A 13,631-nucleotide genomic window follows, 5' to 3' on the forward strand; every position below is an offset into this window, starting at 1 on the left:
AATTAGGCCCTCTCGAATTAGCCTACTTTTAGCACCATAATGCTTTCCATCTCCGTGGCTGCCACTTCATAGTAATGTACGTTATGTAAATTACTTGAATATGGCTTATTGTGTGATCAATAACTCTGATAAATAGCTTCCTTATGGGCAACAAAACATACTGTTTTTATTAAAATTTATTATAGCCGTGGCAAGCTTTTTATTGAACCTTTATTTAATTAGGCAAGTCAGTTAAGAACACATTTTTATTTACAATGAAGGCCTACCCCAGCCAAACCCGGACGACACTGGGTCAATTGTGCACCTCCCTATGGGACTCCCAATCACAGCCGGATGTGATACAGCCTCGATTCGAACCAGGTACTGCGGTGACGTCTCTTGCACTGAGGTGCAGTGTCTTAGACCACCGGTCTCCTTCTTATCTCAAACTGAACAGGACATAAGTAGGCCTAGTCCACACAGATATTGCATTTTTTAATACAAATGTACTCACCTCCTGAAGTGCCACTGTACAGTCATTGTTTAGGCACTACACAAGGGTTCACATCAGCAAGAGCAGGGCGGGTCAGGGCTCATAATTGGGAATGCCTCTCATTGCAGTGTAATGCAATGTAGCCTAGTTTTTATACACACCATCCCAGCAGTGCAATATAGGCTAAGGATAATTTTATTGAGACCACATTAGGTACACTTATATTGAGTGCCCAGCAGAGAATCAAGGATGGGGGGCATCATCGGGCACACATGAGATACTTAAATAAGCAACTGATTCTCAAACCCTGAGAAATATGACATGTAATCGATTAGAAATTACATGACCCTCCCCTGGACAAAAAAAATAAATACTAAACCCTCCCACTGACTGAAATTGAAAAGCAGGACCCTCCTCCATTTTCCTCAGGGTAAACTATTGTATAAATGCATATATTTCCATAATTATCTCATAATGTAGGTAACCTACATGTATCTGCGAGCTGTTGGCTAGAGTGCACGTGCCAAGACCAGAGTGTGCACATTTGCTATATAACGCAACAGTTTTTGTGACCAAACCATCAGCAGAGTTGAATGCGATGGAAACCCATTTAACCATTTAACTTGTATTTTTCATTTGTCACATTGGAATTGAACCACAAACATTATTGTCATGTGCACTATGTCATCACGGACACACTTTTTTCCCCAATAAGTCTGTTTGATGGAAACACATCTCTGGTGGAAAAAGGTGCATATTAGTTAATGCACATTTTTGAATATTCACTTGAAATTGGATGGAAACCTAGCTAGTGATATATTATTGAGTTTAGCATTTTTTCTAAAAATTCCCTGACCAGGATTACTCACAGAAGGAGAGGACTATGGCCGAGGCACTTGAGGACCTGAAGGCTAACTTCTACTGTGAGCTGTGTGACAAGCAGTACTACAAGCATCAGGAGTTTGACAACCACATCAACTCTTACGACCATGCTCACAAACAGGTATGGTGCACCTAATACCTCCTACCATGCAATTCATTCAGACTAGTTACATTTCAACGTTGCCAAATGCAAAACAATTATAATCTACGAATGACAAAGAAAACACTGTCAACATAGCAATCTCCAAAAAAAGGGCATATTTGATTTCAAAGTACATATCAGATGAATATGAGGGGATAAAAAGGTGTTTGTTCTTCCATACTACAGTATTTGCATGACTTGCTTAACCTGAGAAAAATATTTGACCTGTGCCCTGAATGAGCATTTTCCCCATTTACTACAGTGTACACATTTATATCCCCCTGTTGCCCACAGCAGCTTTTCTCAAACCCTGTCCTGGGGACCCCAAGGGGAGCATGTTTTGGTTTTTACCCTAGCACTACACAGCTTATTCAAATAATGAACCCATCATCAAGCTTTGATTATTTGAATCCGCAGTGTAGTGCTAGGGCAAAAAACGAAATGTGCATCCCTTGGGGTCCCCAGGACTGAGTTTGGGAAACACTGAACTACAGTGAAAACATTATTCCACTAAAGGGGATTCTTGTTCATGCCTTCAACAAAGTTTGTGGTCCTTTGAAGCTCAGTTGGTAGAGCATGGCACTTGAAATGCCAGGGAAGTGGGTTTGAATCCCTGTGGGATACAGAAACTGACATCTGTGCAACAATGTCTCTGGAAAACGTCCACATTATTTCAAGGATTAGCCGCTTCGATAACTGAGACAGCAGACCAGCTCGGCGGCAGAGAGACAAGCTAGCTGCAATCAGGTCAGAATGGAACAAGTGGGTGGACCGCCTTCCACGGTTTTACAACCCTGGGCCAACGTTACTGTTGATGAGCAGTTTATGCCATTTTGGGGCCGCTGCCCCTTCAGGCAGGACATACCGTCTAAACCTGCAAAATATGTAATCAAGCCCGCAAAATATGGAAACAAGATCTGGGGTGTCTGTGATGATGCTTCATCATATGCGTGGAACTTGCAAGTGTACAGTTGAAGTCGGAAGTTTACATACACTTAGGTTGGAGTCATTAAAACTTGTTTTTCAACCACAGTTTTGGCAAGTCAGTTAGGACATTTACTTTGTACAAGTAATTTTTCCAACAATTGATTCCAGACAAATTATTTCACTTAATCACAATTCCAGAAGTTAACATACACTAAGTTGACTGTGAATTTAAAAAGCTTGGAAAATTCCCGAAAATGATGTCATAGCTTTAGAAGCTGGATGTATTCAAGGCCTACCTTCAAACTCAGTGCCTCTGCTTGACATCATGGGAAATCAAAAGAAGTCAGCCAAGAAAAATTGTAGACCTCCATAAGTCTGGTTCATTCTTGGGAGCAATTTACAAACACCTGAAGGTACCACGTTCATCTGCACAAACAATAGTACGCAAGTATAAACACCATGGGACCACGCAGCCGTCATACCGCTCAGGAAGGAGATGCATTCTGTCTCTGAGAGATCAACGTACTTTGGTGCGAAAAGTGAAAATCAATCCCAGAACAACAGCAAAGGACCTTGTGGAGATGCTGGAGGAAACAGGTCCAAAAGTATCTATATCCAAGGTCAAACGAGTCCTATATCGACATAATCTGAAAGGTCACTCAGCAAGGAAGAAGCCACTGCTCCAAAACCGCCATGAAAAAGCCAGACTACGGTTTGCAACTGCACATGGGGACAAAGATCGTACTTTTCATACAAAAGTACAAAAGTAATGACCATTGTTATGTTTGGAGGAAAAAGGGGGAAGTTTGCAAGCCGAAGAACACCATCCCAACCGTGAAGCACGGGGATGGCAGCACCATGTTGTGGGGGTACTTTGCTGCAGGAGAGATTGGTGCACTTCACAAAATAGATGGCACAATGAGGTAGGAAAATTATGTGGATATATTGAAGCAACATCTCAAGACATCCGTAATGAAGTTAAAGCTTGGTCACAGACTGGTCTTCCAAATGGACATTGACCCCAAGCATACTGCCAAAGTTGTGGCAAAATGGCTTAAGGACAACAAAGTCAAGGTATTGACTCACAAAGCCCTGACCTCAATCCTAGAGAAGATTTGTGGGCAGAACTGAAAAAGAGTGTGTGAGCAAGGAGACCTACAAACCTGGCTCAGTTACACCAGCTCTGTCAGGAGGAATGGGTCAAAATTCACCCAAATTATTGGGGGAAGCTTGTGGAAGGCTACCCGAAACGTTTGACCCAAGTTAATCTAGCCACCATTTCACATTTCAAAAAGGCTTTACGGCAAAAGCACCCCATCGAACAAACACATGACAATCACATTTCAACCCACCAGGCGCGACACAAAACTCAGAAATAATGATATAATTCATGCCTTATCTTTGAAGATCTTATTCTGTTGGCACTCCAATATGTTCCATAAACATCATAAATGGTTCTTTTGTTCGATAAATTCCATCGTTATATCTCCAAAATGTCCATTTATTTGTCGCGTTTGATTCAGAAAAACACCGGTTCCAACTCGCGCAACATGACTACAAAATATCTAATAAGTTACCTGTAATCTTTGTCCAAACATTTCAAACAACTTTCCTAATCCAACTTTGATTATATACGTTAAAAAAATACCTAATCAAATTTAAGACTGGATAAACTGCGTTCAATAGCATATAAAAACAAAGTGGAGCGAGCTTTCAGGTCGTGCGCCCCAACCACAACAGTACACTTTTCTATCCAACCAGATTGGAAATGGCTACTTCTTCATTTCTCAAAGGAAAAACATCAACCAATTTCTACAGACTGACATCTAGTGGAAGCAATAGGAACTGCAAGCAGGTGCCTTAGAAATCTAGATTCATATAGAAAACAATTGAAAACACTGTCACCTCAACAACAACAAAAATCCTGGATGGTTTGTCCTCTGGGTTTCGTCTGCCAAATAAGTTCTGTTATACTCACAGACGTAATTTTAACAGTTTTAGAAACTTTATAATGTTTTCTATCCAAGTCTACATTTGCATATCTTCTGGGCCTGAGTAGCAGGCAGTTTACTTTGGGCACACTTTTCATCTGGACGTGAAAATACCGCCCCCTAGCCCAAAGAGGTTAACAAAAAGTTAAGCTGTATTTTGGTGTATTGCACTTGTGATTGTATGAAAGTTAAATATTTCGAATCATTTTTTATTATTAGATTTCACACTCTGTTGTCGAAACATTCCGCTAGCGGAACCCCTAGACGTAAAAGGTTACATAATTTAAAGGCAATGCTACCAAATACTAATTACACATCTGACCCACTGGGAATGTGATGAATGAAATAAAAGCTGAAATAAATCGTTCTCTCTACTATTATTCTGACATGTCACATTCTTAAAATGAAGTGTTGATACTAACTGACCTAACACAGGCAATTCTTACTAGGATTAAATGTCAGGAATTGTGAAAAACAGAGTTTAAATGTATTTGGCTAAGGTGTATGTAAACTTCTGACTTCAACTGTATATGGGGAAGCCAGATGGAGGAGCCCTCAGAAGAGCCAAGGGATGAAGGTTGTCCTTGGATGTGACACAGTGACTACGTGGCCACAACATCATGTGCAATAACTTTTTAACTTTGCACAAGCTGGGCCATGAGTTCCTCAAGAGGAAGCTGACGATGGTAGGAAGAGTACGAAAAAACAAGCCAGAACTCATACCTCAGCTGTTGAATACAGCTATCAATTCCTGTAAGTTTGTGTTCACGGCCGACACGTCCCTAGACATAAATATGGCACTCATGAGTACACTGCATAGGGATGGGAGAGTCTGTGTCCAGGAACATTTACAAAAACAGAAATAAATTCCTGAACTAAGTGTTTTCATCATTCTAGATTGCAGCCGGTAGCAACAACAAGAAGAAGCGCTGTGATATGTGTTTACCCAAGAAGGACAGGAAGACACAGTAAACATGCATCAAGTGCAAGAAATCCATTTGCAACACACAGAGTAAAACTCTGTCCCTCATGTGGTGTTTTTTTTTACAAAGAGCTCTTTTATTGATAAATGTGATCTGGCAGAGGTAAATAGCAAATATAAAAGAAGGATTTTTAAGTCTTGAGACATGGACTGTGTATGTATGCCATTTGAAGGGTGAATGGGCAAGACATACGATTTAAGTGCCTTTCAATGGGCTTTGGTAGTAGGTGCCAGGCTGCTGGGTTTTTCACACATCAACAGTTTCCCGTGTGTATCAAGAATGGTCCACCACCCAAAGGACATCCAGCCAACTTGACACAACTGTGGAAGAATTGGCGTCAACATGAGCCAGCATCCCTGTGGAACGCTTTCGACACCTTGTTAGAATCCATTCCATGACAAATTGAGTCAGTTCTCAGAGCAAAATAGGGTGCAACTCAATATTAGGAAGGTTTTCCTAATGTTTTGTACACTCCGTGTATATTAAGGTTTTTGAGGTTTGATCAAATGTGACCAGATATCTCTATGAATGTCAAATTTAAGTGGTTCCCTTAATTTTTAATTTGATAAAAGTACAGACTCCGAGCTTCAAAATGGTACATACACTGTAGTTGGAGGAAACATGGGAAAGTTATGCTGCTTTGAAAGTTGATCAACTTGATATCCCACTTAGGAGACAAGCAGAAAATACCCTTGAAAGATTTTGATGAGTTTTTCACACTTGCTAAATTGGTTCTTTGTTTACTCCCATTCAGCATTGTTCACAACATCTTAATCATTAGTCCCATCCATCTCTTTAAGAATTCACATGCAGATGCATGACCAACTGTCACCATAGTCAACCTCCATGATCTCAGCCAGTCTTTGTTAGCCAGGAAGTATCCTGTCTTTCTCCATATAAATCTCAGCGCTTCTCCTTGGCAAACTAGGCTCATAATCATATTTACGGATCACATACAGGTTTGTAATTAAGGCCTAGAAAGTTCACATACGCATGAAGGCATTTCTGGAAAAAAAAAAATCTTTTTTTCTTTTTATTTCTTTCTTTCTTTCAAACAGCATTACTGTGAGGTAGGAACTATTGTCAAACGTCCCTGATTCTGTAACGAGTCACAAATGTAATTAATATTTGTTTAAAGATCACATGCTAACCTAAGCTGAACTGTATCTGCATTATTAATTTAGTATTAACATCCAATCTCATTAACAAGCACAGGTCAATGAATAAACCAGTTTTCAGACACATAACACTGACAGAGCTAATTCCTCTAGCTGGCTGTGTTATCCTACACACAAGGAGTAGGGTGAAGTTTCCCTTAGATCTTGGGTCAGAATTGCATTGTCAGTATTGCAAGGTTAATATTGGGGGAGGGGAAGCTGATCCTAGACCTGTGGCTAGTGTAAACTACTTCCCGGAGCAGCCTACAACAGCATAGTTGGAACAGTCTAAATATCAGTTCCACTTTGACCCCAGCAGATTGATGAGAACCAAAAAGACAGTAGCCTGGTTTAGATCTACATGTGATTTAGCAAACTCCTGTGACCAGGGCAGTTGTAGCTAAAGCGTCACAGAGATCTGGTCTAGGCTAGCAGGTGAGTGTTTAAAGGTGTCAAACATTAGAGTACTTCTGTGAAGGTTCTCTCAACAGTATCCGTTAACAAAAAAAAACATTATTCTGCAAAACAATAACATGACAATGTCACATGCATTTCATTGTGCATTGTGTATTTCCATGTAAGTGATAATGCCCTCGAAGCTGGTGTTTGGAGGATATATTGGCATGGGTGGTGTTAACTGTGCCAATATATCCTCCAAACACCGGCTTCGAGGGCGTTATCACTCTTATCCCTTTATTGCTAGCTAGCCAACTACGGCTAATTTACAGTCAGTCAAAGTGCAGCCAGATTAATAGCAAAGTAGCTGCATTTGTTTAAGCTGTTTTCTAGTGATATTCATTTGGATATATCCATAATAATGAGCTAATGAGTTGCAATTTCGCCTGGCATAGAAAATGTGCTTTCTCGTAGGGACACGGTTGTAGCCAACAACACAGCTAATACAATCACTTCAAACTGAATCTGGAAAGACTGCAAACTAACTGATATTTTTTCAATTGACAATTCTTTGTATATATCCATAAAAATGATGCTAGCTGATTCATGATTTAGACTGGGTGGGAAACGTTGCCTGTCTGTTCCGACGCGTTCATTACTATGGGACAGCTGGAGATCGAATTTGAATATTGAAACAATGTTGCAAAAGTCGGAGAGACAGAGAGCAAGGTTTTTTCAAATCTCGGCTGTTGAAAACTAAATGTTAGTTCAAAAGGAATATGAGATAATGTCTAGATGCTTTTTATAGTGGAGATCAAGTGTATAAAGTGCCTGGCTGTGCTGGATTGGATTGCACAGTCAGATGGAATAGAGTAAATAGGCATTTTAAAAGATTAAGCCGGTGGTAACTTGTGGAATAGACACAGGATGTAATGCGATTTTAACCAATCAGCATTCAGGATTAGACCCACCTGTTGTATAATATATTAATAAGTAATGTAAAGCCTATGACATTTGGCTGAACAAAAGATTGTGTCTGCATATACAGTCATTTATCTACATTACATTCTACCTTCGAGGGCAACATTTGCATCAATAGTCACTTGTACCTACACCTCACTTGTAGAATGAAAAGGCTAAACATTTCGGAGAGCCTGCAAGAAGTAGAAGCTCAGTAACATGTGTCTATTGGACAGGCTCGTCCTATACTGTAAGCCCAGCACATTAACAATTGCCTGGCCCCTCTGCTCGATAATCCTGAGAGAAGAGGCTACTTAACATGACAAAATGATCTCGGATGCATACAAATAATCTTCTGGCTTTGTGACCCAGCCACTCTAAATGCAACCACCAGAGTACTTCAAAGAGGTAAGGTCACATAGCCTTGCTGAGTTGTGTGTAATACAAAAGAGCCTGTGTAGAATACATAAGGTGGAGCCATTCGTGGGTTTGGGTAATTATAGATCCCTATAGATGATCTATTCTATTAGGTGAAAAATAAAGTTATATTATGGCAAATGTAGGGTTAGTTCACTCAAGGGTAACAACAGTTGTACACACAATAGTTGGGGCGAGTAACGCTGAACACTTATTTAAAGAACACTAGGTGCATAAATGCTAATTGCAAAATGTGCATAATCTGCATTTGTGTTTATGGTCCACCACACCCTTGGTTGTCACACAACAGTTGTGGGAAAAATGCATTGTATAACTTCTGTTCCACTGAGTGTGAACTCAGTCCTAGGGTATGAGTCTATAATTAAACATGTTGTAAATTGTGAAGCAATGTGATCAATAAACCTCACTTTCCCAATCACTGCAATATTGTCTTGTTTTGAGATGTGCTTCATTGAATTAAAAACAGTTGTAGGGTTAACTGTAAGGATATGGTAACCAATTAGTGAACGTTAGGATTGCTGATTTAGAATAAGTTGGATAAGGTTAGCCAACGTGAATGAATGAGATGTGAGTTGTTGTGGCATAAAATGTGTACATATAATATTCTTACAACACATGCCTCCAGAGATTTACAGCACTGTGAGTGGCTGTCTGATACTGTACAGTTAGTTTAAAACCTTCTCCATAGAGAAATGATATCTCCATTGGGTTCCAATGCCTTATATTGGAGAGGACCATCTAAGGAAATAAAAAATTATCTGAAAGAGTAATATCACTTAATTCAATTCGTTTGGCCGGAGTAAGCTACTCCAATGGCTGACTCTGTACAGTAGATAATGAGTCTGGTGATATTTCTTCTCTCTGCCAGAGACTGAAAGAGCTGAAGCAGCGGGAGTTTGCCCGGAACGTGTCCTCCAAATCCAAGAAGGATGGCAGAAAGCAAGAGAGAGCACTACGACGTTTACATGAGCTGGCCGAACAGCGGCTGGAGGGCCAACGGTGGGTGGAACAGCCAATGGAGCAATATGTGTCCCTATATGACAGAATTGCAACAGGCTGTAAATTAGTTTTAGAACTAGTTGGAATTGTAATTTACGTAAGTTAAAATACCTATCAAAATAAATGTTAGATGTATTTATTTTTGGGGGGATGAATAAGACGATGAGCACGGTTACATGCACACAATGTGATTAGTGTGGATAGTCTAGTTATTATATTAGTTCATTTAGAACATGTCCATGCTTTGCAAGAAGAACAATTTCCCTAACAATTATGTTTACATGGACACATCTCAAATCTGGCTGCTGATGGGACTTTTGATAAATGCAGAAAATCGGCAATCAAAATAAACATTCTACCACAGCGACCATGTTATTGTGTTATAGTAACAATAACACTATTTGATTCTGATTTCAGACATATACAGTTTGTATGAAAATCAGGTGTTTTAAATCGGTGTATGTTTACTTTGATTATAACCTTACGCCGATTACGATAAGCAGAGTAAGGTGTTTGCAAGACTAATGCCATACTCTGCTTTCTGCCATAATCAGTAAAATATATAATTATTATTGTGCATGTAAACATACTCATTGTGTCATCAGTTGTTTTTTGGTGGTGATTTTTGGATGTTGGCTGCTATCATACTGATTCTAGTGTCAACTCCTTTCTGTGCAGCGTACCTGGTAGTGGACCCATGTTCCGATCTACTACTGTGGCCGTGGAGGAAGGCTACAGGGGAGCCCGTGGTGACAGAGCCAGCAGCCGGGCACAGAACAGCACCCAGGAACACACAATGTGTCCAAACATCACCATAGACACACTTGCAGATAACACCAGCACCATTCAGGCCCAGCAAACTCCCAGCACTGTGACCGGAAAGTGTGGCCAAAAAATCTCTTTCTCCTTCCCTAAAAAGGCCTCTCTGAAGCTGGAGTCTTCGGCGGCGGTGTTCTGCCAGGCCGGGGAGGACGGGTCAAGCAGGCATGCATGTAGACAGAGGCTCAGTGTGCAGCTCAACTCCCCACGGCCTCCCACTGGCCTAGACTCCCCCAGCCCCCCTGCCAGCGAGAAGGCTCTGCATAACAAGGGGAAGATTCACATTGCAGGCTCACAGGTTCAGGAGTTAACCAATGCACCATCGGGGTCAGACAGCTCGATGCCCCCAGCTGATTTGTGCACTATCCTCGTTTATTCTGAGGATGTGGCTTTTCCCTGCACAGTCAAATCTTCCATGTTTCTCTCCCATTCAAACACATTAGATGACTGTGAACTGGACATGGTGCAGGGAAGTCTAAAAAGCAACTTGGCTGAACAAAGACAGGAAACTGAGGTGGAACAAGGACAGAGGACAGAGCCTGACAAAATCATGTTAGCAGATAATGTCTCCCATAAGGGAGGACACCTATTGTCGAACTGCGCTAATCATTTGAATGAAGCAATTTACACTCAACCCCAAGACAAAGATCTAAGTGTGTCAGAGGAGGAGAAATGGACAGTTGCAAGGCCATGTAAACCTTTCTACTCTATCCTCAGTAGAAATGGGAAAACGGTGCTCCAGTGGCCCTCTGAGATGTTGACATTCACCAGGACAAGTCCATCTATTTCCTTCAGCTGCAACCCACTCCATTTTGACTTCAGAGCCTCCACTAAAGACGCTGGCTGCAGAGTGGTGAAAAGAGATGTCGAGAAATCAGCTGAATTAGCTAAGAAGTCCTACAGCGATGAAGCAACCCTGGAAACACGTGAGCTGTTTAAGAGCTTGCCAAGCCCAGAGCGCATCCTTGTTCAGGAGGATTGCAAGAGGCCTAAAAGTCATGGTTGCAAGGAGCCAAGCAACACACTCATCGGAAAGGATGAGCAGTGTTGCAATTATTCAGCACAGTTGGCAACCACAAGCTTGACACACACAGCTATGGCTGTGGACACACGCAGGTGTTGTAGCACAAGCCAGAGGAGGAGAAGGCGGCAGGGGCACAGACGGATGACTCACCAGGGGGGTGACAGATATGAAGGGGCAACAGAAAGATTTGGTAATTGCCTGACACTTCCCAATCATTGTGAAAGACTTGATGACCAAATAAGTGATAGCAGTGCAAAACAATTTCAGCCAGACGAGCCCAAGCAATCACCCTCAATTGAGGGCAACGAGGGGAGAATTGAAGCTTACAGAGACACAGCAGGTGTTGTGAGGCAGGCATTGGCAGAGTGTGTGAATGGCCCAGCAGCTAGTCTGGCCCACTCTGATGAGGCTCTTCAGGGTCCAGGACAGATCAACGAGGGCAATATGCGCAATCAGCAGTCCAAACACATAAATGCCATCGAACACACATCTCTCAACTGTGGATCTCTCCAGACCAACCCGGTCATCACAAGTGCAGACCAGACGAATAAAATAGATCCCACACTCTTAAAACACCAGCCACTCCCTGAATCACTGTTACAGGAAGGTGGAAGATGTCGAAAAAGGACTATGGATGACCAAACTGTCGGTAGTACTTGTGTGAACTCTTTGCATAAACCAAACAAGAGGCGAAGAAGGAGGAGAAGGGCATGTGGAGCTCATCAGAGTTCAGTGGCTGACGTGAGCTGTGGAGAGAGATATGAGCAGAGTCGAGGAGCAAATGGCCTTAGCCCATGCACTGGCTCTGACTCCCCTGGAACTGAGGATAAATTGAACCCTGATGCACTTGAGAAGAGTGTTGACAGTGTAAATGGCAGATCCAGCTGCAAAGGCCAGATCAATGGGTCAGATCTCAAGAGGTATATTTTTGATTCCGGAGCTAAGGGCTCAGATGTTATTGTTGCACATAAGTCTGTGATGAGCCCAGATCAGCCCAACTTTCACAGTAAGAGTGATGGCTCCTGTAAAGTATTTCTACCAATAGGCAATGGGAAAATGTCAGAGACCTTGAATGCTAGCTACACAAAATTAGAGCAGGAATCATTTAACTCAAAGGACTGTTACAGGTCCACACTGGACAGACTGGAGAAGCATTGCCTCCAACATCTCCAAGCCCACAGGAAGGCTATGGACTATCAAACGTTCCCTGACAAACTGAAACCAGTTTTAGCCAGCCCGCACATCCCTGTGTCCTCCCCCATAGTACTACACCCTGTACAACTTCCTCTACCATTATCCACCTCCATCACCATCCACCAGACTTTCCTGCAGCACCATGCTAACTTCCTCCAGCCACAGCCCCTACTCATGTCACCTATCCTCCCCTTCACTCACCTGCCACTGGGGGCAGAGGTTTGCCCACACAGTCACCCAATTTCGGTCATGGCACGACCGAGCCTGCACCCCATGACTATGTCCTTTCACCCCCTGCCTCGCACTATGTTTCCTCATATGTTCCCACATCACCACACTGTCATCCCCCTACAACCTCTGTTTTAAGACTCCATTGTCCCCTATATAATTATAATTACTAGTGTAGCCCTCTTTGCTTTGTAAAGTCTGGTTTTGACGATATAGTATATACACTATATGTACACAAGTATATGGACACCCCTTCAATATGTGGATTCGGCTATTTCAGCCACACCTGCTGCTGACAGGTGTATAAAAATAAGCACACAGCCATGCAATCTCCATAGTCAAACATTGGCAGTAGAATGGCCTTACTGAAGAGCTCAGTGACTTTCAATGTGGCATCGTCATAGGATGCCACCTTTCCAACAAGTCAGTTTGTCAAATGTCTGCACGGGTAGAGCTGCCCCGGTCAACTGTAAGTGATGTTATTGTGAAGTGGAAACATCTAGAAACAACAACGGCTCAGCCGAGAAGTGGCCACACAAGCTCACAGAACGGGACCACCAAGTGCTGAAGCATGTAAAAATCATCTGTCTTCGGTTGAAACACTCAATACCGAGTTCCAAACTGCCTCAGGATGAAACATCAGCACAATAACTGTTTGTCGGGAGCTTCATGAAATGGGTTTCCATGGCCGAGCAGCAGCACACAAGCCTAAGATCACCATGCGCAATGCCAAGCGTCGGCTGGAGTGGTGTAAAACTCACCACCATTGGACTCTGGAGCAATGGAAACGCGTTCTCTGGATCACGCTTTACCATCTGGCAGTCCGATGGATGAATCTGGGTTTGACCTGATGCCAGGAGAACGCTATCTGCCTGAATGCATAGTGCCAACTGTAAAATTTGGTGGAAGAGAATAATGGTCTGGGACTGTTTTTCATGGTTCGGGCTAAGCCCCGTAGTTCCAGTGAAGGGAAATCTTAACGCTACAGCATACAATGACATTCTAAATGATTCTGTGCT

At 42.2% G+C, this 13,631-nt stretch overlaps 1 protein-coding gene across 1 annotated transcript in view; it reads left to right on the forward strand.

The window, feature by feature from the left end:
* The window catches only part of LOC116374080 (zinc finger protein 804A-like), a 79,799-nt gene extending 66,954 nt beyond the window's left edge, over positions 1-12,845 (forward strand). The window contains exons 2-4 of the mRNA XM_031823862.1: positions 1,332-1,475; positions 9,217-9,347; positions 10,026-12,845. Coding sequence (XP_031679722.1) covers positions 1,332-1,475; positions 9,217-9,347; positions 10,026-12,750 — 3,000 coding nt within the window. The 3' untranslated portion in view covers positions 12,751-12,845. The remainder of the gene's footprint in view (positions 1-1,331; positions 1,476-9,216; positions 9,348-10,025) is intronic.
* Positions 12,846-13,631: the final 786 nt, after the last annotated feature.

The sequence above is a fragment of the Oncorhynchus kisutch genome, linkage group LG5 (assembly GCF_002021735.2).
Source record: "Oncorhynchus kisutch isolate 150728-3 linkage group LG5, Okis_V2, whole genome shotgun sequence".
Taxonomy (NCBI): Eukaryota; Metazoa; Chordata; class Actinopteri; order Salmoniformes; family Salmonidae; genus Oncorhynchus; species Oncorhynchus kisutch.